Source organism: Equus quagga, chromosome 14 (genome assembly GCF_021613505.1).
Source record: "Equus quagga isolate Etosha38 chromosome 14, UCLA_HA_Equagga_1.0, whole genome shotgun sequence".
NCBI lineage: Eukaryota > Metazoa > Chordata > Mammalia > Perissodactyla > Equidae > Equus > Equus quagga.
In genome coordinates this window covers 82,408,749-82,436,135 of record NC_060280.1, presented here as the reverse complement: position 1 = coordinate 82,436,135, position 27,387 = coordinate 82,408,749, and the positions used below count along the sequence as shown (strand labels likewise).

Genomic DNA, 27,387 nt, shown 5'->3' with positions numbered 1-27,387 from the left:
AAGAAAGATAATGAGAGAAAAAGATAGACAATATATAATGATAAAAGGGACTTTCCACCAAGGAGACATACATTTATTAATATATATGCACCTAACACAGGAACACCAAAGTATATAAAGCAACTATTAACAGAACTAAAGGGAGAAATTGACACCAACACAATAGATAGAGCATCCAGACAGAAAGTCAACAAGGAAACAGTGGCCTTACATGAAACACTAGACCAGATCAACTTAAGAGATATACATAGAACATTCCATCCACAAACAGCAGAATACACATTCTTCTCAAGTGCACATGGAGCATTCTCAAAGATATACCATATGTTGGGAAACAAAGCAAGCCTCAATAAATTTAAGAAGTCTGAAATCATATCAAGCACCTTTTTCAACCACAATGCTATCAAACTAGAAGTCAACTACAAGAAAAAGCTGAGAGTGTCACAAAAACGTGGAGACTAAGCTACAAGCTACTGAACAACTTTTGGATCAGTGAAGAAATCAAAGGAGAAATAAAACATACAAAGAGACAAATAAAAATGAAAATACAACATACCAAAACTTATGGGATGTAGAAAAACAGTATTAAGAGGGAAATTTATAACAATACAGGCCTACCTCAAGAAACAAGAAAAATCTCAAATAGACAAGCTTACCCTACACCTGAAGAACTAGAAAAAGAACAAACAAAGCCCAAAGTCAGTAGAAGAAAGGAAATAATAAAAGTCAGAGCAGGAGTGCTGGCCCAGTGGCATAATGGTTAAGTTTGCATGCTCCACTCAGCAGCCCAGGGTTCATGGGTTCCAACCCCAGGCATGGACCTACACACTGCTCATCAAGCCATGCTGTGGCAGCATCCCACATATAAAATAGAGGAAGATTGGCACAGATGTTAGCTCAGGGACAATCTTCCTCAAGATAAAAAAAAAGAACAGGAATAATTGAAATAGAGACTGAAAAAACAATAGACAGGATCAATGAAACTAAGACCTGATTCTTTGAGAAAATAAATGAAATTGACAACTCCTTAGCCAGACTCACTAAAAAAGAAAGAGAGAAGACTCAAATAAATAAAATCAGAAGTGAAAGAGGAGAAATTACAATAGACACCACAAGATTATAAGAGAGTATTATGAAGAGCTATGCACCAACAAACTGGATAATGCAGAAGAAATGGATAAATTCTTAGAATAATACAATCTCCCAAACCTGAACCAAGAAGAAACAGAGACTCTGAATAGACCAATCACAAGCAAAGAGCTTGAAACAGTAATCTAAAACCTCTCAAAAAACAAAAGTCCAGGACCAAATGGCTTTTCTGGTGAATTCAGCCAAACACTCAAAGAAGACTTAATTCCTATCCTTCTCAAAGTCTTCCAAAAATTGAAGAGGACAGGATGCTTCCTAATGCATTTTATGAGGCCAACATTACCCTGATCCCAAAACCAGACAAGGACAACACAAAAAAGGCAAATTACAGGCCAATATCGCTGATGAATATAGATGTAAAAATCCTCAACAAAATATTAGCAAATCGAATACAATACTACATTAAAAGGATCATACACCATGATCAAGTGGGATTTATTCCAGGGATGCAGGGATGGTTCAACATCTGCAAATCAATCAATGTGATACACCACATTAACAAAATGAAAAGTAAAATTCACACGATCATCTCAATAGATGTAGAGAAAGCATTTGACAAGAACTAACATCCATTTATGATAAAAATTCTAAATAAAATTGGTATAGATTCTGGTGGGCCCATGGCATAAGTGGTTAAGTTTGGTACACTGCTTCAGTGGCCCAGGTTCATGGGTTCAGATCCCAGGCAGAGACCTACACCACCTTCAGCCATACTGTGGCAGCAACTCACATACAAATTAGAGGAATATTGGCACACATGTTAGCTCAGGGCTAATCTTCCTCAAGCAAAAAGAGGAAGATTGGCAACACATGTTAGCTCAGGGCAAATTTTCCTCAGCAAAAAAAAACGGGGGGGGGGTATAGAAGGAAAGTACCTCAACATAATAAAGGCCATATTTGACAAACCCACAGCCAACATCATACTCAGTGATAAAAAACTGAAAGCCTTTCCTCTGAGAACAGGAAGAAGACAAGGGTGCCCACTCTTGCCACTCTTATTTGACGCAGTACTAGAAGTTTTAGACAGAGCAATGAGTCAAGAAAAAGAAATAAAAGGGATCAGATTGGAAAGGAAAAAGTGAAACTCTCATTATTTGTGGATGACATGACTCTATATACAGAAAACCCTAACGAAACCACCAGAAAACTATTAGAAAGAATCAACAAACACAGTAAAGTTTCAATATACAAAATCAACATACAAAAATCAGTTACATTTCTATACATTAATAACGAACTAGCAGAAAGTGAAGTTAAGAATATAAGCCCATTTAAAATTGCAACACAAAGAATAAAATATGTAGGAATAAATTTATCCAAGGAGGTGAAAGACCTATACACTGAAAACTATAAGACGTTATTGAAGGAAATCGAAGAAGACATACAGAAATGAAAAGATATTACATGTTAATTGATGGGAAAAATAAGCATAGTAAAAATTTCCATATTACCTAAAACAATCCTCAGATTCAATGAAATTCCAATCAGAATCCCAATGGCATTCTTCACGGAAATAGAACAAAAGAATGCTGAAATCTATATGGAACAACAAAAGACCCAAAATAGCCAACACAATCCCAAGGAAAAAGAACAAATTTGGAAGTATCACACTCCCTGAATTCAAATTATACTACAAAGCTGTAGTAATCAAAACAGCATGGTATTGGCAGAAAAACAGACGCCAGATCAATAGAACAGCATTGAGAACCCAGAAATAAAACCACGCGTCTATGGACAGCTCATCTTTGACAAAGAAGCCAAGAACATACAATGGAGAAAAGAAAGTCTCTTCAATAAATGGTGTTGGGAAACCTGGACAGCCACATGCAAAAGAATAAAAGTAGAGCATTATCTTACACCACACAAAAAAATTAACTCAAAATGGATTAAAGACTTGAATGTAAGATCTGAAACCATAAAACTCTTAGAAGAAAACATAGGCAGTATACTCTTTGACATCAGTCTTAGCAGCACCTTTTCGAATACCATGTCTACTCAGGCAAGGCAAACAAGAGAAAAAATAAATAAGTGGGACTTCATCAGATTAAGAAGCTTCTGAAAAGCACAGGAAACCATCAACAAAATGAAAAGACATTCACCAACTTGGATAAAATTTTTGCAAATCATATATCCAACAAGAGGTTAATTTCCAAAATATATAAATAATTCATACAACTCAACAACAAAAAAATGAACCTGATCAAAAAATGGGCAGAGGATCTGAACAGACATTTTTCCAAAGAAGATATACAGATGGCCAACAGGCACATGAAAAGATGTTAAACATCACTAATCACTAATTATTAGGGAAGCGCAAATCAAAACTACAATGAAATATCACCTTATACCCATGAGAATGACTATAACTAACAAGAAATAAGTGTTGGAGAGGATGTGGAGAAAAGGGAACCCTCATACACTGCCGGTGGGAATGTAAACTGGCACAGCAACTATGGAAAACAGTATAGAGATTTCTCAAAAAACTAAAAATAGAAATACCATATGATCCAGCTATTCCACTACTGGGTATTATCCAAAGAACACGAAATCAACAATTTTAAAAGATTTATACACCCCTATGTTCACTGCAGCATTATTCACAGTAGCCAAGATGTGGCAGCAACCCAAGTGCCCATCAACAGATGAACAGATAAAGAAGATGTGATATATATATATACACAATGGAATACTACTCAGCTGCGAAAAAAAAAAAAGACAAAATCTTGCCATTTGAAACCACGTGGATGGACCTTGAAGGTATTATGCTAAGCAAAATAAGTCGGACAGAGAAAGACAAATACCATATGATTTCACTCATATGTGGAAGGTAAACAAACAAACATATACATAAGGAGAACAGATTAGTGGTTATCAAAGGAAAAGGGGTTGAGGGGAGGGTTTAAGTGGTATAGGGGTACATGTGTATGGTGACGGATAAAAACTAGACTATGGGTGGTGAACACGATGCAGTCTATACAGAAACTGAAATATAACAATGTACACCTGAAGTTTACACAATATTAAAAGGCAATATCACCTCAATAAAATTTAAAAAAAGAAGACATACTATGTAATGCAATTTACATGAAATCAAAGGAGAAAACGCTGAATTAGTATTAGAAGTCAAGATAATGGCTACCTTTTAGGGAGAAGGGGAGACAGTGATTTGAAGGGTTGCTGACAATATATTTTTTTTCTCAATGGTAATTCTATGGTGTTGACTTTGAGATATTTATTGATCTGTACGTTCATATTTTGTGCATTTATCTATGTGTGTTTATACATAAAAAGATATACTAGTTAAAAATTAACCCCCTCAAAAAAAACAAGTTGCAGAATATACTTTATAGAATGCTCCCATTAGTGTAATTGTGTATGTGTTTAGGCAAAGTTACATATGAAATCACACAGACTTCATGATACTTAGTTCCGAGAAGAGAGGAATTGGAATGGGAGTGGGTTTGAAGGAGAACTTCCAGTGTTTGCTGTTTACATCTTGTTATTATTTGAATTTTTCCATTGTGTTTTGATGGATTATTTTTTAAACAATGATAAATTAGGATGATTGAGAAAGGTTGGGAGAAAAAGAAAGAAGAAAGGGATGTATTCCTGCCAGGAACACTATAGCTTTGCTTCAAGACTCTTTAAAAAGTATAGGTGTTTGGGGCAGGCACCAAGGAGATGAGGGCAACTCACTTACCAGTAGTCTCAGGAAGGTGTCCTTGGGAGAAGAGCCAGCCCTCAGTGTAGCACGGTAGAAGGCAGGGCCTGAGTAGCTGTTTGGGACAGGCCTCCAGGGGGCATAGCGGAGCCTGGAAGAAGGGCCATGCCTTGAGGGAGAGGAAAGCCCCTTCCCAACTCCAGTCCTGATATTGACCCTAGAGTTCCCATGCAGAACTAGGATTCTGTTTCAGTGAGATGTTTTAGACTAAAAGCAATAAAATTGGAATCAGAAGACTTGTTCTAAAGTTCTAGTACTGATTCCAAAGCACTCTACAATCCTGAGTAAATCACTTCAGTTCTCTGAATCATGGGCTCTTCATCTGCAAAGTGAAGAGTTTGGAATCTCTAAGTCCCCTGATCGCTCAAAGGATCTATTGGGCGTTAAGTAGGAACACACCTCTTGAAGAAGCTCATTTTCATTTCCAGAGAATAGATAGTGAAACCCTCCAGGGAAATGTTATTGATGGTAACAGGTCCAGTTAATCCTGCAGGTGGGAGGTAGGAAAGAGAATATGGACAGAGACTGGATATTCTCCAGTATCTAAACAAAGAAATGCAGCCCATATATACAAGGGCTCAGCCATAAAGGCAAACACTTGTCTGAGCTGCTATGATTGAAAGTTTCTTGTTGTATGTTTCCATACTACCAAGAAAGGTCCCTAGTTGGTATCAGAACTTGCCCTGAAATTCCCAAAAGGAGACTGGGCCCTGCTCTAGGACAAGCCAGGACTCAACACAATTGCACCACTTTCATACCCTGGAAAACTAGAGAAGGCAGAACAAGGGAGAAGGAAGGAGCTTGCATCTTTGGTCCCAGGACCTAGGTATCCCACTGCCTGAGGGGCTCATTTTTTTCCTTCTAATCCCCACATAATCCCAATCTTAGGATCCAAGGAAACATGAAGAGAGATTAGAGCCTGTTTCTCAGGTCTAGAGCCTACCTTTCTGCTGATTTTGAATTTTCCATGAAAAATTGACTCGTCCTTGATTCTCCACCAGGATCCTTAGAAGTTGACATTCCTACCAGGGACAGACCAGCTCATGGAGACTACAAGTCCATGTAGGGTTTTTACTCTAGAAACCATTCTTTTCTATGAGTCCCAGATGGAAAGACAAGCAAATGGGATAAAAGGAGGCTCCAGAGCCCAGCTGTCCTCCCTCTCTGTGTTCCTGTTCCATACTCAATCTTTCCTTTCCTCTTCTGGTCTGCCTTTAGGAAATGCAGAGAGATTCAGCCGTGCCTTTCAGAGAACTCACTCAAGGGCTCAATGGGGAAGTTCCATTCACACAGAAGCATGTATGCTACAGCCCCGCTGTACCTGGGTCTGAGAGATGCTGTTCTGCTTAGAGCCCTAAACAGTTCCTGCTGCGAACCAAAGCGTCATGCTAGAGAAAAGTGGCCGTCTATTTCAGGACTAGGCTATGTTTGCCTTTGATTCAGAGTCTAGGGCAGCACCTAGACTCTTGAATTACATACCTTGACTTCAGGAATCTTCAAGTTCCGAATACTATCATCCAGTATTCCTATTGTTGTCTCATTCAAAAACACCTTCAAAAGAAGAGCAAGGATCAGATCAGAAAGGAAGAAGAGAGGCTCTGGTTTAGGGAGGAGGTCATTATGAAGGAAGTGTCTAGCCTTGGTGCTCACAGATGCCTAGAAGCTGACAGGGAGGCCCCAATAGACTTAAGTTGTGATAAAGCAGAAAGCAAGAATCTTTGGTTTGACTTTATATTCTCATTGCCTCACACACAGTAGGTGCTTAAAATTACTTTCAAATAGTAAATTTGACCAGTGAGTAACTGCCCTCCCCAATAGCAGAGTTAGGCTACATGTCTGCTTACCTCCACAGACAGCCTGCTGGCCCCTACCTGTGCTACATCTCGAACATGGGCATGAAGCTGCCCTCCAGAGCAGATGGGAGTCTCATAAAGGACCAATCCATAGGACTGACCATTTCCATTGTTTATAGGAAGATTCTCCATGCTGACTGGCATTTTAGACATGACTGGCTAGGAGAGAGACATGGCAGAAACAGAAGCCAGGGTGATGAGAAGTCGGGATACTTCTAAGAGCCTTGTCATTTTTTCTTCTACCTCCTAACTGTCCCCAAGAGTTCTTTGGATGAGAACTACTAAAACAGATGCTATGTGATCATGCTCTTGTCCTTTATGTCTCCACTGACCAAAACACTCAGAGGATGGTGGGAGCATGGTAAAGGGAACAATTGCTGTAATCATGAGAATTGACAGAGTAAATAAGTTATATTCTGAAGTGACTGAAGTTGAGCAAAGAATTATGCACTAAGTAAACATTTATTTAGCATCTACAACATGCCAGTCACTACTTTTTATCTAAAACAGCAATAGCGAGGTGAAAACAAAATGAATTCAAGAGTTAATATTTTTCAAACAATTTTCACCTTTCTCCAAAAGGGGACAAGTAATCTAATTTTAAAAGGAGAGCAGGGACGCAAAGAATTTCTGTCATTTGGCCTAGTTAATGGTGAAGAGGAGTCAGAAACTCAGCAGCCTTTCCCATTTGGATCATGCAGTCCCACACAAGAGCATTCACCAGATGGATTCATCTGAGATGGGCAATAGGATCCTCTAACATCCTGCTTCTCCCCTTATCCTGACTAACTCTTCAAGCTCAAACCCCTTCCCAGTCCACCCAGAGGAAGCTTATGGTTCTTGTCCCACAGTTCTAAATTCGGATGAAATACAGAGGATGAGTTTCCACACAACAAAAAGCTCTTGAAGGAATCTCTATTCCACAGTCCAAGGCCTTCTCCCCCAAGTCTCCAATGGCCACCCCCTATTCCAGTGCCCAGGCAGTACTCACCTCATTTAAGTACTGTAGGACATCCCACAGTGGCAAGTAATGGGATGATCTCGTAGAAGGATACACAGCCTTGGGAGTGAGTTCAGGTAAGGGGGGCAGGGGAACTGCTGCAATGAAAATGGGCCATGGGGCAAGAAGTGCCTGAAATAACTGCTCCGAGTTATATCTCCAATCCTCCCCTTCCCTATCCATGAGCTCTCATATCCCAGAGCCAACGAGAGAAACAGGTACCAACCCAGCACATGGGTACACTTTCCGAAGAGTGACGAAAAAGCAACAGTGACTAAATTGGAGCCATTTTGTATGCACAGACCTCTAAGGGGTAACATTGTTCATTCAGGCGGAGGGTTCTTAGGGAGCAAGAACTGCCTTAAGCCTTTTGGCAATGCTGGTGCTTATCTACTTTCTAGTACATAGTAGGTGGTTAATTAACTTCATTTAAATAGAATTAAATAGAACAATTTTTGCTTTTATATATGAGGGTATTATGTCATACAGCATACTAACAGTTTTACAAATACTAACTTACTTAATCTGCACAATCATTAAAGGGGATGAGTATCACTGTCTTAGTGTTTCAATGAAGAAACTGAGGCTTAAGGGGCTTAAAAACACTCATGCAAAATCACACAGCTTTGAAGTGGGAAACCAGGATTTGAATTTAAGATTGCGCTTGCTCTTAAGTGCTCCATTAGGCTTCTGCCCAGAGAGGGAAGGATTTCCCTCTCTCAGCCTTCCACTTCACAAGGAGGACCACCCCTCAAATTGAAATGGCTGCTGAGTACCTAAGATGGATCCAAAGAGTTTTCGAAGCTTGAAATATTTCTTTGTGTAATCCCCGGCCTCTGTGAGCACAGCATCATAGTCTGCAAGACACCAGGGCGCTGTCATAGGCCAGGTAATCCTCCACAACAGGCCCTGTTTCAGCACTTCTGCATGAAATGGGCCAGGACCACCAGAGGAGAGAGAAGACACATCTTCCCTGCCCCCTGGCCCAGTCCATCCCAGGCTGCCGTGTGGGAATGCAATTTAGGGACATTAATGCCAATCTAGGGACATTCCCCACAAGCCTGCCTGAGATCTGAGGCTGTCCTGACGCTGGGCTTATCCTTCTGTGTCACTTTCTAATGGACACTCTCTTCTTTCCTCAATCTGGACTGCCCAGCTGTGCCTATTGGTGCCCGTATGGCAATCACCACTTGCATTCTGTCTCTCTTGGAAGGTTCAAGTCAAGGGGTGCACAGTGTATGCAATGACTGAAGCAGAGCTCTAGGTCACAGGCAGCTCAGTCTAGTGCAACGACAGCCTGTGAGGGACATTACGAACATCACAGAAGAAAGGAAAATCCTCAATGCTCAGTATAGATTATAGGTCAAGAACCCAATAATGCCAGAACTTGCTTTTGGAGGCTCATCTGTGAAGCTCCAATGACACCTGTGCTGGGAGGTGACCATACGAGTGAACACTTGCCATAGCTAGTGACGACACCAGCGTGCTTCACAAAATTTATGGCCCCGTTTATGAAACCAAAGTTGGTTCCACCGTGGAACATATATACGTTGAAGGAGATCTCAAATTTGATAAATTCAGACACGGTGTTCTTAACATCTGTAGAGTAAAAAGATGAGGACGTATAGAAAATTAAAAATTAAGAGAGGACAGAAGTCTGTGGCGAAATCTTATCATTCCCAACCTGGCCCCACAATCAACTTCATTGTTTGGTCCTTCACCCGCCACTAGGATTCTAACTAGAAAATAGGTGGAATTGGCCAGAACTACTCTAGGAAACCAAGTCTTGTCAATACTAAGAGTCTTTTTAAAAATTATTTTTCCCAGAGTATGGACATAATTTGACTCTAAGCTACATGTATTAAATAATAGCCTAAGAACCTTTATATCACTTAAATTTCTAATGTTCATTAAACTTTTTTGAAATTGTACAAATAATTAGTGTACACTTGCTACTTTCTTGGGCAATGTCTAGGGACACTGGTTTAGAATCAATGTACTAGTCCATGAGTGGCTGTTCTCAATCTTTAGCCACAGAAACTCGTTTTGTCACCATGATTTTACAGGTATGACCATCTTTCCCCCAGCCATGATAGGGAGCAGGGTGGTGAAAAGTGAGTTAGATGTGGGATTCCGCCCTGGCTGTGCTCTGTCCTATTTGTATGACCTCAGATAGGCTGTCTGCTCTCTCAGAGCCTCTGCTTCCTTATCTGTTAAGTGAAGGTCCTAATTGCTACTCCATCATGGGACTGGTGAGAGAATTAACTGATGAGAGAACGTATGTGGAAACACGGCAGAGAGCCTGACATGAGAGTGATCAGAAAACTGCTGTTGGATGGTAGTGGTGGTGGCCTTTTTTTTTTTTTTTTCTATTTTTCAGCTCAAATCAGGGTCTTCTAGTTACTGAGTACTTTTCAACAGTTTTTACTTCAGGCACAAGTGAACTTGTTTTCATAATAATGATAGGGACCCTGTCCGTGACCACCTGGTCTTCCCTCTGCAGGTCGGCCCTAGCTTTCCTATCACTGCCTCCTGTTTGTTTACTTCCAAACACTTGCAGATGTAGAATTCTATATTGATTATTTTACTTCTTAATCATCTGTCAACTCCACTAAATTACAAGCTCTCTGGGGCTAGGAACTGGTAACTTTTGTTCACCAGGGCACCCTCAGGACTAACCAAGTCCCTGTACATAATAGGGTCTGAGCCAATAATTGTGGTTGAACAAGCTGATTAGTTAGCAGAGAAATGTGTGAATGATCCACGACTCAGGGCCATCTCTACTTGGGGTCAAACACTGCAAAACACTTACCACCCGCATCTTTAACCTCGTGCTTACTTCCCCACGTGTCGAACCAGCCGACCCAATATTCCATAATCATAATGGGCTTATCCCTCTAGAAACAAACCAAATCAAATGCTAAGTCTGACAAAAAGAAAAACTGAATACAACACATCGAGATTTGAGGAACTCATGCTTTTCACCTTTTCCCAATTCGGCACTTACCTCCCCCCCATTCCCCTCACCCGCTGCACCTTTGCCACCATCCACAGCTTTGTTTCTCCCACTGCTCCTCGGCACTCATGATCTCCAGGATCATTCTTGCTTTATGTGCCTTCCTGCTATACCTGGATAGCATCATCAATAATCCCAGCCTTGTCACATGTGAGGCTGATGTTGAAAGAATCAGTTTTGGATATACAAGGACCTGACTGCAACTCCTCCCATAGAAACTGAGGCTCAGAGGTCACGCTGATGGTTGCGGCAGAGCCACAATTCAAATCCAGGCCCCACCTGAACTATCAGCCACTAAGTTACGTTGTCTATTAAGTGCATTGTTCATTTCCTCTATACCTTTATTTAATTTTATTCTCCCTCATCTATGTTGAAATGTCCATTGTAATTCTGTTTCTATTCATTTCTTTTTTATTTCTAACAGTTGTTACTTTGTATATTTTGGTTAATAAACAATTATATATATAAGAATCATAAATGTCTTTATGGATTATACCTTTTACTAATGATTATTGAATTCTCACTATGTGCTGAGCACTATCTGAAGTACTTTACTTAATTTGTTCTGTGTGACAACCTATAAGGAAGATACTGTCAGTCGCTATTTTACACAAGAAGAAATTGAGGTTAGGTAACCGATCCAAGTTCACTCAGTGAGGAAATGCTAGAGCTGGCATTTGAACTCAGCCAGCCTGGCTCCAGAACCCCATTCTTAACCATTACACTATATTGTCTCTGGATTGTAAAGGACTTACTATCCAAAACTAGAAGAAAATATATCAAAGCAATTCCATTTTCCAAAACTTCTAAACTAACTCTCACCTAAAACGACAGGTATCTCTTTTAACATTCATATTCTTGGTGCCTAACCTGTCAGATGCCACAGGCTTTCAGCCTGATACCTGTATTCCACATCTAGCCTAACATTTTCAAGGCTGCTGAAGAATGTAGGTTCTGTTTTTAAAAGTTGACATCTTCTTCACAGCAGAACTACCTAATTGTTGTGCCATTTGTATTAAAATGGAAAATTATGGCTGGGCTTCTCTTGGAGAATATGTCAGGCATTCATACTGTGCATTCTCAATTGCGTTCCTGGAGTCCTCCAGCATCCTGCTGTAATAAAAAATGATCATACTGTAAACCTGAAGACCTGCCATCCTAGGACTTAGCTGATCCCTTGGGGGTGGATACAATGTTTTCTGGATTTCATGTGTTCTTCTATCTTGGTTTAATCCCTCATTTCCTGCATCCTCCAAACACTTCCATAGAAAGGGTAATGGAAAATAATTATTCTGAGTCATTAAGTACCTAGAGATATCTTTTTTATCAATACAGTTGCTTAAGATTTAGGCTGGGTATAAAATTCTAAGTTGAAATTCAAATATCCTCAGAATTTTAAAGGCATGTTCCATTGCTTTCTATCATCCAATGTTGATATTTTAAAAGCCTATACATTTGATTCTTGTTAGTTGATATGTAAGCCCATGGTTTTCCTATGATGTTAATTTTACAGTGAGGGTGTTTTTATCATTTATTGTGCTTACCATTTGAGGGGCAACTTTAAATCTAGAGATACATATCCTTCAGTTAAAGGAAATTTTCTTATTTTAGTTATCTGTAATTTCCTTTCTTCTGTGTTCTTTGCCCTCTCTTTTTGTAGCTATTATTGGCAAGATGTTAGGCATCCTAAATTGATCTTCTAAGACATTTACATGTCTCTTATACTTTATTTATTGTTGACTTGTACTACTTCTAGGAAATTTCCTCAACTGTACTTTCCAACTCTTATATTTAATTTCTAATTTCAAATATTAGATTTTCATTTCAAGGAGTGCTTTTTGGTTCTCTGATTATCCCTTTTTTCTAATGTCTTACTCTTGTCTCATGCATAAATAATCTTATCCATATCTCTATGCATATTAACAAGCATTTTCAAAATCATATTGTGTTTCCTGAATTAACTCTATATTCCCTGGTTTCCATTTTCTTCTTTATTGGTAGTGTAATTATATTTTCACTAGGAACTTTTACTAAATAAATATAAATCCTTGATTTTTTCCATTTGTATTTAAGGGGAAAGACTGACTTCTGGTGTTAATGTGGCACTGTGTTATTGGTCCACTTAACAGTCTCCTCTTGGAAATTCTCAAAACCAAAACCAAGAATGAGAAATGAAACACAAATAATATCTTCCATAAATCTAAGAGACATCTGAAACTTCAAAATATAAATTAGGAGAAAAGAGTGCCAAAGCATTGAACGTCTATCAACGATTCAAAAATGCAGAGAGAGGGCTGGCCCCGTGGCCGAATGGTTAAGTTCACGAGCTCTGCTGCAGGCAGCGAAGTGTTTTGTTGGTTCAAATCCTGGGTGCGGACATGGCACTGCTCATCAGGCCACGCTGAGGCAGCGTCCCACATGCCACAACTAGAAGGACCCACAATGAAGAATATACAACTTTGTACCGGGGGGCTTTGGGGAGAAAAAGGAAAAAATAAAATCTTTAAAAAAAATGCAGAGAGAAGATGCTCTTGGTTGAAGATTTTAGGAAAGGGTAGCAGTACAGATTTCCTCTAAGAAAGAAGAATATTCTACACTGTAATACCAATAATTTCTTATTTTTGATTACAGAATGGGGTGCACAAGCTGGTAAAAGGAGTACACTTTGCATAATTCAATGTATCAGAATCTTGGAAAGAAGTAATTTGAAGAATCACAGGAAAAAACTATTAGCAGGAAGAAGTCTGCTTGTGAGGCATCTGAGAGCAGTCCTGTAATCTCAGCTGGCTTCCTGGGAGAGCAGGGAATGGGAAAAGGAAGGTAGGTAAAAGGAAGGATTCATCCCTGCATACAACAATGTGCCATAAGATACATTGTTAGCCTGGATGCAGTCAAGTACTCTTCTCACCCACAGTTCTCTTAAGTACTTGAGCCCACAAGAGAAGCCAATTACTACTCAAGTCAAAGATGAGTAGTAATAAAAAAGGAATGAAAAACAGAATCTATTTTTAAAATTTACAACAAAAAGGGGGGAAAACAGGAAAAGAAATTACAAAGGAGAAACAGCAAAAACTTGCCCTAGAACAGGTCAAAATTTTGGTAAAAATATTTTAAAGTTAAAAATCTCAATGAAACAATCACCTCTATAAATTTAGAACATAAAATAGAACCAAAATTATTCAAGAAGACTGATATGATAAAATACATAAGGAGCTAAAATATAACCTGGCAGATTTATTTTTTTAAAAGTAGATACAATAGAAAATATTAAGTCAAAACTGGAAGCAGATAAAAGGAAAATAAACACTGTAAAGGATATGAAAAGAAAGGTAGTGAAAGGTGAACAAAATTAAGTGGAAATAAACATAGAGTAGAAAGGATTAGAGAGAAATGGATGAGGGAGATGTGGAAGACAGACAAAATAATTTTGCACTACACATAACTTATGTCCCTGAAGAGAAAATTTTTAAAACAAATTTTTTTAAAAAATACTAAAAGATATAATAAAAAACTTACAATTTCCAATAATGATGATTTATGTTATTTGGATCAACCTTCTCACCAAGGACAAGAAAAGATGTTGGATAAAATACAATATCATCTTAGCTATAGCTGAGAAGAGAATTAATGCATGTGAATATAGATCAGAAGAAAGTAGAGAAAAAATACACAAACTAATTACAGATATTGAGCACACATGAGAAGGTCTAACATAACTTTACTTGGAATCCCAGAAGGAAAGGAATGAGACAACAGGGCAGGAGCAATATTTGAAGAGATACTAGCTGAGAATACACACATTCAAGAAGCCAAACAGATCGCAAGAATAATAAATAAAAGATATTCACACATAGACAGATTATACTCCAACTGCAAAAACCAAAATGAAAATAATTCTTAATAGCAGACAAAAGCAAAAAACATTACTTGCAAGGGAGTTAGCCTGAGAGTAGAATTCTCAAAAGCAACAATGAAGTTAGCAGACTTCATGCTGAAAGAAAACCACCACCAAATTAGAATTCCAGAGACAGTGAAAGACTGAGGTGAAAAAAAAAAAAAACAGTTTGCTATAACTAGATATCACTAAAGGAATTTCTAAAGGATACACTTCAAGCAGAAGAAAAATCATCCTAAATAGACTATCTGGGATATAAGAAATAAAGAACAAAAAATGGTAAATATTGGGCTAAAACTGAACAAATACTGATTACATAAAATAAATATAATAACATTTTTTAGAGTTTTCCAAAAATAGAAGTCAAATGCAAGAGTGAAACAGAATGTGTGTCTTTAGGGGTAAATGGAGTCAGTGTTCCATGATACTTACATACTCCAGGTAGAGTGCAAAGATATTGCTTAACTTTAGATTGTGGTAGGTTAAGCACTTACATCAAAATTTCAAGGACAGTCTTTAAAAGATAAAAATAGAGTTTACAGTTCCCATAGTGGCATGAGCAAACACAGAAAGTGATTTTTTAAAATAACCAAATCCACAAGAAGAAGCTCAGATTCTAAAGGAAAATACAAAAAGAAGGCAAACAATAAGATGATAGATTTAAATTCAATATATATCAATAATTACATTAAATATAAATGACTAAGTGCTCCAAATAAAAGATTGTGTCAGACTGAGATAAAAAATATTCAACTAATTTCTGTTTATAAGAGACATGTATACAAAATTATGGTAAAATTAAAATGACACAAAAAATGATATGCCACTTAAATATTAAACAAAGAAATCTAGTGTGGAAATATCAATAACAGACAAAACTGATCTTAAGATAAAAATCAATACTACACATAATAGAAGTAAACTGTGACATCAAAAACATAAAATATGGGTGGGATAGTAAAAATGTAGAGCTTTAGAATGTGCTTAAACTTCAGTTGTTATAAACTTAAAATAGATGGTAGTTATCTATTAAACATAGATATCTGTTAAATTTAAGTTGTTTTATGTAAGCCTAACAGTAACCACAAAGCACAACTCTATCATAGATACACAAAAGAGAAAGAGAAAGGAATCTAAGCACACCACTACAGAAAATAATCAAATCACAAAGTAAAAGAGCAAGAGAAAACAAAGGAACAAGGGAATTACAAGATGGCCAGAAAAAATTAACAAAATGGCAATAAGCCCATACCTATCAATAATTACTTTAAATGTAAATGGACTAAATTCTCCAATCAAAAGACATAGGGTGGCTGAATAGATATAAAAACAAGACCCAGGGGCTGGCCCCGTGGCCGAGTGGTTAAGTTTGCATGCTCTGCTGCAGGCAGCCCAGTGTTTTGTTGGTTCGAGTCCTGGGCGCGGACATGGCACTGCTCATCAAGCCACACTGAGGCAGCGTCCCACATGCCACAACTAGAAGGACTCACAGTGAAGAATATACAACTATGTACTGGGGGGCTTCGGGGAGAAAAAGGAAAAAAATAAAATCTTTTAAAAAAAAGCAAGACTGACCTACATGCTGCCTACAAAAGACTCACTTCACATATAAGGACACACAGACTGAAAGTGGGGGGTGGACAAAGATATTCCATGCAAATGGAAACCAAAGAAAGCTTGGACAGCTATACTCATATCAGGTAGAGTAGACTTTAAGACAAATACTGCAATAAGAGACAAAAAAATGTCATTATATAAGGATAAAATGGTCAATCCAACAAGAGGATATAACATTTGTGTATATTTATGCATCCAACATAGGAGCACCTAAATATATAAAGCAAATATTAACAGACCTAAAGGGAGAAATAGACAACAATACAATATTAGTAGGGAGCTTTAATACCCCACTTTCATCAATGGATAGATCATCCAGAGAGAAAATCAATAAGGAAACATTGATCTTAAACAACACATTAGATGGATTTAACAGACACATACAGAATATTCCATCCAAAGGCAACAGAATATACATTCTTCTCAAGCACACATGTAGCATTTTCCAGGATAGATCGTATGTCAGGCCACAAAACAAGTCTTAATAAATGTAAGAAGATTGAAGTCATATCAAGCAACTTTTCCAACTACAATGGTATGAAACTAGAAATCAATTACAAGAAGGAAAGTAGAAAATTCACGAATATGTGGAGATTAAACAACATGCTACTGAATAACCAATTGGTCAAAGGGAAATCAAGAAATCTTGAGGGGCCAGCCCCATGGCCGAGTGGTTAAGTTTGCATGTTCCATTTTGGTGGCCCAGGGTTCAACAGTTCGGATCCTGGTCACTGACATGGCACTGCTCATCAGGCCATGTTGAGGCGGCATCCCACATGCCACAACTAGAAGTATCCACAACTAAAATATACAACTATGTACTGGGGGGATTTGGGGAGAAAAAGCAAAAAAAAAAAAAAAAGAAAATCAGCAACAGTTGTTAGCTCAAGTGCCAATCTTAAAAAAAAAGAAAGAAAGAAAGAAATTTTGAGACAAATGAAAATGCAAATACAACGTGTCAAAACTTATGGGCTGCTGCAAAATCAGTTCTAAGAGGTAAGTTCACGTGATAAGTGCCTACATTAAGAACCAAGAAAGATCTCAAATAAACAACCTAATTTTACACCTAAGAAACTAAAAAAAGAACCAACTAAGCCCAAAGTTAATAGTAGAAAGGAAATAACAAAAAACAGAGCAGAAATAAATACATTAAAAAGTCAATAGGAAAAATCAACGAAACTAAGAGCTGATTTTTGAAAAGATGAAGAAAATAGATGAAACTTTAGCCAAACTCACCAAGAAAAAGAGAGAAGACTCACATAAATAAAATCAGAAATGAAAGAAGAGACATTACAACTGAGAATACAAGGAAAATAAGGGACTATAAAGGAAGAATCATATATCAAAAAAAGAAAAAACAAAAAACTGGACAACCTCGAAGGAATGGATAAATTCCTAGAAACATGCAACCTACCAAGAGTGAATCATGAAGAAATAGAGAATCAAAAACCTCCGAACAAACAAAAGTCCAGGACCAGATGGCTTCACTAGTGAATTCTACCAAACATTTAAAGAAGTAATACCAATCATTCTCAAACTCTTCCAAAAAATGGGAGGGAATACTTCCAAACTCATTGTTTTTGAGGCCAGCATTACCCTGACACCAAAACCAGAAAATAACTTTCCAAAAGAAGAAAATTACAGGCCAATATCCCTGATGAACATAGACGCAAAAATCCTCAACAAAATATTAGTAAACTGAGTTCAACATTACATTGAAAGGATCATATACCATAATCCAATGGGATTTATCCCTGGAATGCAAACATCTGCAAATCAAACAACATGATACACTGCATTAACAAAATGAAAAAAATCATATGATCATATCAATAGATGTAGAAAAAGCACTTGACAAAATTCAACATCCACTCATGATAAAAACTCCCAACAAACTTAGTACCTCAACGTAATAAAGGCCATGTATGATAGCCATATAAGACAATTAACCTCAGACTCAGGGTGAAAAGCTGAAAACTTTTCCTCTAAGATCAGGAACAAGACAAGGATGCCCACTCTTGCCATTTTATTCAACATAGTATTGAATATTCCAACCAGAGCAATTAGGCAAGAAAAAGAAATAAAAAGCATCTAAATTGGAAAGGACGAAGTAAAACTGTCCCTATTTGCAGATGTCATGATATTATATATAGAAAACCCTAAAGACTCCACCAAAACACTGTTAGAACTACTAAACAAATTTAGTAAAGTTTCAGTGTACAAAATCAATACACAAAAATCAGTTGCATTTCTATACACAACAAACTATCAGAAAGAGAAATTAAGAAAACAATCCCATTTACAATTTCAACAAAAAGAATAAAATACCTAAGAATAAATTTAACCAATGAGGTGAAAGACTTGCACGCTGAAAACTATAGGACAGTGATAAAATAAGAAGACACAAATAAATGAAAGGATATTCCATGCTCATGGACTGAAAGAATTAATATTGTTAAAATGTCCATACTACTAAAGTAATGTACAGATTTAATGCAATCCTCATTAAAATTTCAGTGCCGTTTTTCACAGAAATAGAAAAAGCAATGTTAAAATTTGTATGGAACCACAAAAGACCCCAGCCAAAGCAATCTTGAGAAAGAAGAACAAAGCTAGAGGTATCATGCTTCCTGATCTCAAACTATATTACAAAGCTATAGTAATCAAAAGAGTATGATATTAGCATAAAAACAGACACATAGATCAATGGAACAGAATACAGAGCCCAGAAATAAACCCACACATATACTGTCAATTAATTTACAACAAAGGAGGCAAGAATATAAAATCGGGGAAAGACAGTCTCTTCAATAAATGGTTTTGGAAAAATGGACAGTTACATGCAAAAGAATGAAACTAGACCCTATCTTACACCACACACAACAATTAACTCAAAATGGATCAAATATTTGAATGTAAGACCTGAAACATAAAGCTCCTAAAAGAAAACATAGGCAGTAAGCTCTTTGACATTGATCTTGGCAATGATTTTTTTGGACCTTACATCAAAAGCAAAAATAAACAAGTGGGAGTACATCAAACTAAAAAGCTTCTGCACAGTATAAGAAACCATCAACAAAGTGAAAAGGCATCCTACTGAACGAATGGGAGAAAATATTTGCAAATCAAGTATCTGATAATAGGCCAATATTCAAAATATATAAAGAACTCATACAACTCAATAGCAACAAAAAATTTGATTTAAAACACATTTTTTCCAAAAAAGGAACACAGATGGCTAATAAGTACATGAAAAGATGCTCAACATCATTAATCATCAGGGAAGTGCAAATCAAAAATTAATATTACCTCACACCTGTTATAATGGTTATTATCAAAAAGACTAGAAATAATGTGTTGGCAAGGATGTGGATAAAAGGGAACCCCCGTGCACTGTTGGTGGGCTTGTAATGGTGCAGCCACTATGGAAAACAGTATGGAAGCCTCTCGAAAGTTTAAAAATAGAACTATAGTATGATCCAGCAATTCCACTTTTGGATATTTATCTGAAGAAAACACAAACTTGAAAAGATATATGCACCCCCATATTCATTGCAGCATTATTTACAATAACCAAGACATGAAAACAACCTAAATGTCTATCAATGAATGAATGGATAAAGAAGATGTGATACACACACACACACACACACATACACACACACACACACACACACACACACACACACACACACAGGAATATTATTCAGCCATAAAAAAGAATGAAATCTTTCCATTTGCAATGACATGGATGGACCTTGAGGACATTATGCTAAGTGAAATAAGTCAGACAGAGAAAGACAAATACCTTATGATCTCACTTATACTTGGAAAATAAACAAACAACAACAAAAAAACCCAAGCCCATAGATACAGGGAACAGATTGGTTGTTGCCAAAGTTGGGGGTGAGAGGTGAGCATAATGAGTTAAGAGAGTCAAAAGGTACAAACTTCCAGTTATAAAATAAATAAGTCATGGGGATGGAATGTACAGCATGGTGACTATAGTTAATAATACTATTTTGAATAGTTGAAAGTTGCTAAGAGAGTAGATCTTAAAAGTTCTCATCACAAGAAAGAAAATGTTCCTGTGTGTGATGGATGTTAACCAGAGTTATAGTGGTGATCATTTGCAACATATACAAATATCGAATCATTACGTTGTACATCTGAAACTAATATAATATGTCAATTATACATCAATACAAAATAAACCATAAAGAAAAAACAATAACAAAAAAAAAGAAAAATAAACCTTTAGGGAGAAGAAGCTATTGAACACCCCTAAATGAGTGAATCCTAAGCAAATACAATAACAGTTTTGTCCTGAAAATGGGTTATTCTCTTATCTTCACACATTTCTCATTGCCTTTTTAGAGATGCTTCCAAAGACGTGGAAAAGAACACAGAGGAAAACACACTGAAGAGTTCGGTTCATACCCACGACATCTCTGACACATTGGAGGGCCAGGCAGCAAAGGGCCTTTGTAAACACCACCAAGCAGGGCACTGAGTTAACAAATGTTCCTGAAATCATCAATCTTCTAACTGAAAGCAAAAGTATGCAGCAGAAAATGAGATTGAAGTAATAATTGTTCTAATAAGGGAAGGTTCCGTGACTGACCAGTGAAAAATGCGGTAGTGCCACGGCTGCTCCTGGAACTCTGGAGCCCTCTGCTCAGCTTCCTCACACATTTCCACAGGTTAAACTGTTTCACAGAGGAAGTGCACTATTTCACAAGGATTGTTTTGGGAAATGAAAAGATTTCTCACTTAAAACGTTTATCAAGACAAGATAATAGGTTTGGTGATTCTCCTGTTCATATACAGAGACTGGAGTTACAGAAAGATACAATACATTCTTGGCTTCTGACAGCATCAGCTTACGGAACAGGCCAGTGTTTCGGTTAACTATTAAAGTACACAGAACACAATGGCAGAAAGGTCCATCTGCACGTCTCTAACACCAGATAGTGGTGTTCTCAAATATGTGCAGGAAGCAGGGAGGGACGGAGACGTGTGACAGTCTGGATTCACACAACAGGTCTGCCCTTTCTTAACTGTGGGACAACAGTCGTTCAGTGCCTCTTGGACTTTTTCCTTTCCCTAGATAACTTCTAAGGTCCCTCCATCTCTAAAATTCTGTGATTATAGTAACTTGTTAATATATTTTTCAGGCTTCACTCAAATGATTCCTCAGAAAGCTAGAAGAGAACAACCTAGGACATTTGATCACTATAGTTTAGAATAATACCTGCTTATTCAGCTGAACTTAAATCCTTTTGGAACAAAGAGAGACATAAATAAGGTAAAGTGACAACTGCAGTATGCCAGAAATTGTAATTGCATTTTGAATGGCAGCCAACAAGGTATTGTTTCCAATTGCAAAAGGTCAATGCATTTTCAGTTGTTAGTTTCTAGAAACTGACAAGTAGTTTGTGGTAGTCCCACCAGGTCACACTAATAAGGACAGCTGTCTAGTTAACTATCCACCCCCATCATGATCCAAAAGCAATTTAAGGGGGCTTAAATAATATGGGATAGCATTAAAAAAGTGAACGTTTAGCATAGGCAAATGAAACCAAAAATGAGGATTTAAAAAAGGATACAGATAAAGAGGGTCATTTCCTAATGATAAACATTTCCTCTGTTTGAATATAAAAGAATTCCAAATTTACAGAGCTTCAAAATGTATAAAAAAAACTTTGATAAATCTTTTGAAGTACAGGTAAAAATATTAAGGACTATTAGTAGACATATGCAAATCCACAATCATGGTAGGAAGTAGAAAATTAGAACAATGCAATAAACAAAGCTGATATGAAGAACTTGTTGAGAATACCACACCCAGCTGTGCAAAACACGCTCATTTCAAGGATACAGGGCACTTACAAAACTTGACCACTGATAGGACACAAACACAAATAAAATTTAAAAATGGAGGACAATGTCTAAAAGTTGAAAATAAATTTAAATGAACCAAATTCTACACCAAACTGGTAAAATAACTACATAAAACAAAGAAATTATTCCATGTAACCTTAGTACATAGAATTTTGACTGCACACTCCCTGTGGGATACACCTTAAAGATAAAAGAAAACCCACAGAAATCTTAAAGATTATTGGGTTTTCTTATTTTCAGTAATATTACCAGTATTGTTATTTCAAATCTATTATTGTAGAATTGATTAAATAATAAAATTATTAATATTGTTAGCAATTATGATCTCCAGAGTGAGAGAAAAAATAAGAGTATAAATCAAAGAAGTTAAATATAAACCTACAATTCTAAATTTGTATTTAACAAATCAGTGGAAACTCTTAATTTCCCCCTCTTTTAAAAATGTACCTATTTCCTGGCCCTACACACTGAACATATCTAGAAGCCATGGCAATCCAGTAGCCCTCACAGATTGTGCTCTATAGAAGCAGCAGGACTCCTAATAGAAATAGCTATTTCAGGCCTAGGATTGGAAATGTATAAGGTGAATCTGGACATCTTACTCTGCCAAAAACCAAGGGAACTATGGAAGACTGATGGTGTCAAATCAGAAGGAAATAGGATCCAGCTTGAAGGAGCTTCCAACTAGCCAGCAAGAAAACAATTTAAGCTTTAACAATATATTGATTATAATTGATGAAAATGCATTAGACATATTAAAAAGTCATGAGTTTATGATGAAAGAAGAACTATAAAAGTTTGAAATGGTATAGAGTATGTTCTCTGATTGCAGTGTAATTAAGGAAAAAGAAAAACTCTATATGTTTGGAAATTAAGAAACTCACTCCTGGATCTACTAATAGGTCAAAGAAGCAATCCTATTGAATATTCAAATTATTCTGATTATGGTATAACAAATATAAAAATTCACGGGCTAATGAGAAATTTGTACTCTTAAGTGCTTATATTAAAACATAGAAAAACTGTAACAATGATATTTATTCAGCAGAAAATAGAGAAACTTCTGCTTATAATCAGAGATATAGAGAGCTAGAAGGAACATAAATCCCACACTTACAACAAGGACAAGGCTTGAAAAACTACAAATTATTTATGTGAACCTCTCAGAAAATTGAGGTCACAGAGCAACCAAATAAACCAAAACTCATCATAAACCTGATACCTGGGAGAAACAGGACCTAATCATTTGCTTACCTGGGGCTGGAGCCTGTAAGATAGAAATAGATAATTTTAAAGAAATGGTAAAGACTGAGTGTAGACTAGCCTGAAAGTGTGAAGCCCCTGGGGGCCCAGATGTAGGGGGTCTTATACCTTCACGCAAGTTTTACCTCCACGAATCCACCTGATGTTCTGAGGCAAGACTGGGGAGAATCCTGAGTAAGTTTCTGTAAGGGTTGGATTGCATCCACCGAAATTCATGTGTCGAAGTCCTAACACCTAGTACCTCAGAATGCGACTGTATTTGGAAAGAGGGTACTTAAACAGTTAACCAAGGTTAAACGAAGTTATCAGGCTGGGTCCGAATTGAATCTGACTGGTGTCCTTATAAGAGGAGATTAGGATACAGGCACACAGAAGTAAGATCATGTGGAAAAGCAGAGAGAAGTCAGCCATCTACAAGCCACAGAGAGAAGCCTCAGAAGAAACAAATCTGCTGACACATTAATCTCAGACTTCTAGCCTCCAGAAACCTAAGAAAATAAATGCTGTTTACACCACACAGTCTGTGGTACTTTGACTTCCTTCCTGGTACTGGCTGGGGAATGGGAGCATGAGGCACTGTCAGATCTCCCATAACCATCTTCCCTAGGGAACAAAGCCTTCACCTGCAGAGAGAAGAGCAACAAAAGCTGTCACCTTAGGGCACTGGTAGAAACCTATTGTATCTGGGAAAAGGGAGCAGGGGAAAAAACACCCCCTTTGGAAAAGAAATAGGAACACATGCTTGGCCCAGAACTATAGCTAGAGGAGGAGCAGGAGAACTTGAAAAGGCCACACCCCTCAGACCTAGGGACACAGTCCCTGCCTAAGACTGTCTTAATCAGAACTTCAGGGAATGAGTTTCCTGTCTCAACATCAGGCTAACCAGAATAGAGTAAAAATACCTTGTAGTATAGCTGGGAGAGCTGGAAGAGACAGGTTTTCTCTGAGGTCCAATGCAAAGGGAAGACCCAAAGCCCAGAGGAGTGCAAACACAGAGAAAATACTTCTGCCAAATGAGCCCTTACCCTAGACACAAGATGCCACTAGAGGAATCTGAAGGCTGTGATGCATGGAGGATAACCATAGCAATGACAAACCTCAAATTCAGCCCAACTCCTAACTAGATTAACACAAAACTCCACGATAAAATCCAGGCAGGAGGAAAGGCATGCTTATCTCCAAGATAGCATCCATGTCCCACACAAGAGGTTCAGCTTCCAAGAAAACACTATGAGCCACGCAAAAAGGCAAGAAAAAAAAAAACACTGTGAAGAGATAACACAATCATCAGAAACAGACTCAGATAGGACATAAATGTTATAATTAGAAGATAATTTAAAATAACTGTAATTAATACGTTAAAGGCTATAATAGAAAAGGTGGGCAGTACACAAAATCAGATGGGCAATTTTAGCTGAAAGATGGAAACTACAAGAAAGAATCAAATGGAAATACTAGAAATCAAAACACAGTAATAGAAATGAAGAATTCCTTCAGTGGGTTCATCAGTAGACTCAACAGAGGAGAGGAATGAATCAGTGTACTAACAAAAATTCAATAGAAATTAACGAAACACCTGAAAAATAAAAAAAAAAAGTAGGGGAAAAATGGCACTCAAGAGGTGTGAGGTAATGTCAAATGACCTAGTGTACAGGTAACTGGACCTGCAGAAGAAGAGAGAGAACAGAGGAAATAACTGAATAAGTAATGGCTGAGAATTTTCTAAAATTAATGACAGACACCAAACCACAGATTCAAGAATCTCAGAGAACATCAAGCAGGATGAATTCTAAGAAACAAACCACACCTAAGTACATTAACTCACACTTCTGAAAACCAAAGACAAAGAGAAAACTCTAAAGGCAGTCAGAGAAAAAAAAGACAAATCACCTACAAAAGCCACAGATAAGAATTAATAGACACTTTTCATCAGAAACCACAGAAGCAAAAAGACAATGGAATGACATCTTTAAAGTGAGGAATTAGGAATATACTGTTGTAAGATCTTAAAATTACATGTGAAGCAGTTTAGTATTTAAAGATAGTTTCAGATTATTTTAAAATGTATATTTTAAATCCTTGGGGAACAGCTACAATTTTAAAATGTGGTCAAAGTAATTAGTCCATAGAGGAGATAAAATGGAATCAAGAAAAAATGCTCAATTAACCCAAGAAAAGGGCAAAAAAGAAGAAAAAGGAAAGAGAAAAAAATGGAACAAATAGAAAAGAATTAGCAATGCTAATTAGATTACTAGTTGGAATAGTGCTAGTTGGATGCTAGTTGGAATTAGCATTGCTAGTTGGTTGATAGATTTTAATCCAACCATATCAATTATCACTTTAAATGTGAATTGTCTAACCACATTCATTGAGACAAAAATTGTCGGATTGAATCTTTAAAAAAGCAACATGTAACTATATGCTGTCTACAAGAAATCCACTTTAAATACAAAGACTTTAACACAGGTAAAAAGCAAAAAGATAAAGAAAGCTACACCACACAAACACTAACCAAAAGAAAGCTGGAATAGCTCTACTTATATCAGCCAAAGCAAACTTCAAAACAAGGAAAGTGAACATCACATAATGATAAAGAGGTGAATTCTCCAGGGAAATATAACAATTCTAAATGTGTATGCACCTAAAAACAGAACTGCAAACTACATGAGACAAAAACTGATAGATTCGAGGACAAATAAACAAATCCAAAATTATATTCAGAGATGTCAACACTCTTCTCTTAATAATTGACAGAATATGTAGGCAGAAAATCAGCAAGGAAAGAGATTACCGGAACAATATCATCACACAACTTGACCTAATGGAAATTTATAAACAAATGTAAAATATACATTCTTCTCAAGTGTACATGGAACATCTGCCAAGGATCACCATATTATGAGCCATAAAATAAACCTTAACAAAAGTAAAAAGACAGAAATCATACAGAGTATGTTCTTGAATTTTGACAGTATTAAACCAGAAATCAGTAACAGAACGATATCTGGAAAATCCCCAAAGATTCAGAAATTAAACAACACATTTCAACCTGATACATGGAATAAAGAAGTCTCTAGGAAAATTTTAAAATATTTTGAACATTTCTTGAAACATTTTTTGAAAATGAAAATGCAGCATATCAAAATTGGTGGGATGCAGCAAAACCAGGGCATACAGGGAAATTTTTAGTGGTAAATGCTCATATTAGAAAAGAAGAAAGTCTCAAATCAGTAACATAAGCTTCCATCAGAAAAAAAAACTGGAAAAAGTAGAGCAAATTCAATCCAAAGGAAGCAGTAGGTAGAAAACACTAAAGGTGAGAACAGAAATCAATTAAATAAAGAATGGAAAAATAATAGAGGAAAGGAAACAAGCCAAGAGCTGGTTTTTTGAAAAGATCAATAAAACTGATAAACTTTTTGTCATCCTGACCAAGATGAGAGAAGACACAAAATTACCAATATCAGAAATGAAAGGAGAGCCATCACTACTGACAACAGAGCCATTAAAAAGATATCAATGATTACAAGCAACTCTATGTCCATGAATCAAAAACTTAGATGAAATAGAACAGAATAAATCCTTGAAAGACACAAGTTTGCCTTGTGTCCACTCAAAAAAAAAATAACCTGAATTATGCTCTATCAGAGAAATTAAATTTCTAGTTAAAAGCCTTCTAAAAAAGAAAACTTAAAGTACAGATGGTTTCACTGGTGAATTTTACCAAACACTAAGAAAGAAATATTAACATTTCTATACAATCTCTTTCAGAAAATAGAAAAGGAAGGAACACTTCCAAACTCATCCTATGAGGCTAGCATTATCCTAATTCCAAAATGAAACAAAGACACGCCAAGAAAAGAAAACCAAAGGCCAGGATCCCTCATGAATATGGAAGCAAAAATTCTTAACAAAATATGAACAAATTGAATCCAGTAGGAAATAAAATGATAATACATGACAGTCAAA

At 36.9% G+C, this 27,387-nt stretch overlaps 1 protein-coding gene across 1 annotated transcript in view; it reads right to left on the bottom strand.

The window, feature by feature from the left end:
* LOC124225625 (beta-galactosidase-1-like protein 3) overlaps positions 1-27,387 on the bottom strand; it is a 64,469-nt gene that overhangs the window by 12,645 nt on the left and 24,437 nt on the right. Inside the window, exons 11-19 of the mRNA XM_046638273.1 lie at positions 10,536-10,620; positions 9,185-9,322; positions 8,500-8,580; positions 7,715-7,821; positions 6,742-6,882; positions 6,350-6,421; positions 5,814-5,892; positions 5,270-5,357; positions 4,850-4,961 (exon numbers count right to left, since the gene is read on the bottom strand). Of these exons, the coding sequence (XP_046494229.1) occupies positions 4,850-4,961; positions 5,270-5,357; positions 5,814-5,892; positions 6,350-6,421; positions 6,742-6,882; positions 7,715-7,821; positions 8,500-8,580; positions 9,185-9,322; positions 10,536-10,620 (903 nt within the window). The remainder of the gene's footprint in view (positions 1-4,849; positions 4,962-5,269; positions 5,358-5,813; positions 5,893-6,349; positions 6,422-6,741; positions 6,883-7,714; positions 7,822-8,499; positions 8,581-9,184; positions 9,323-10,535; positions 10,621-27,387) is intronic.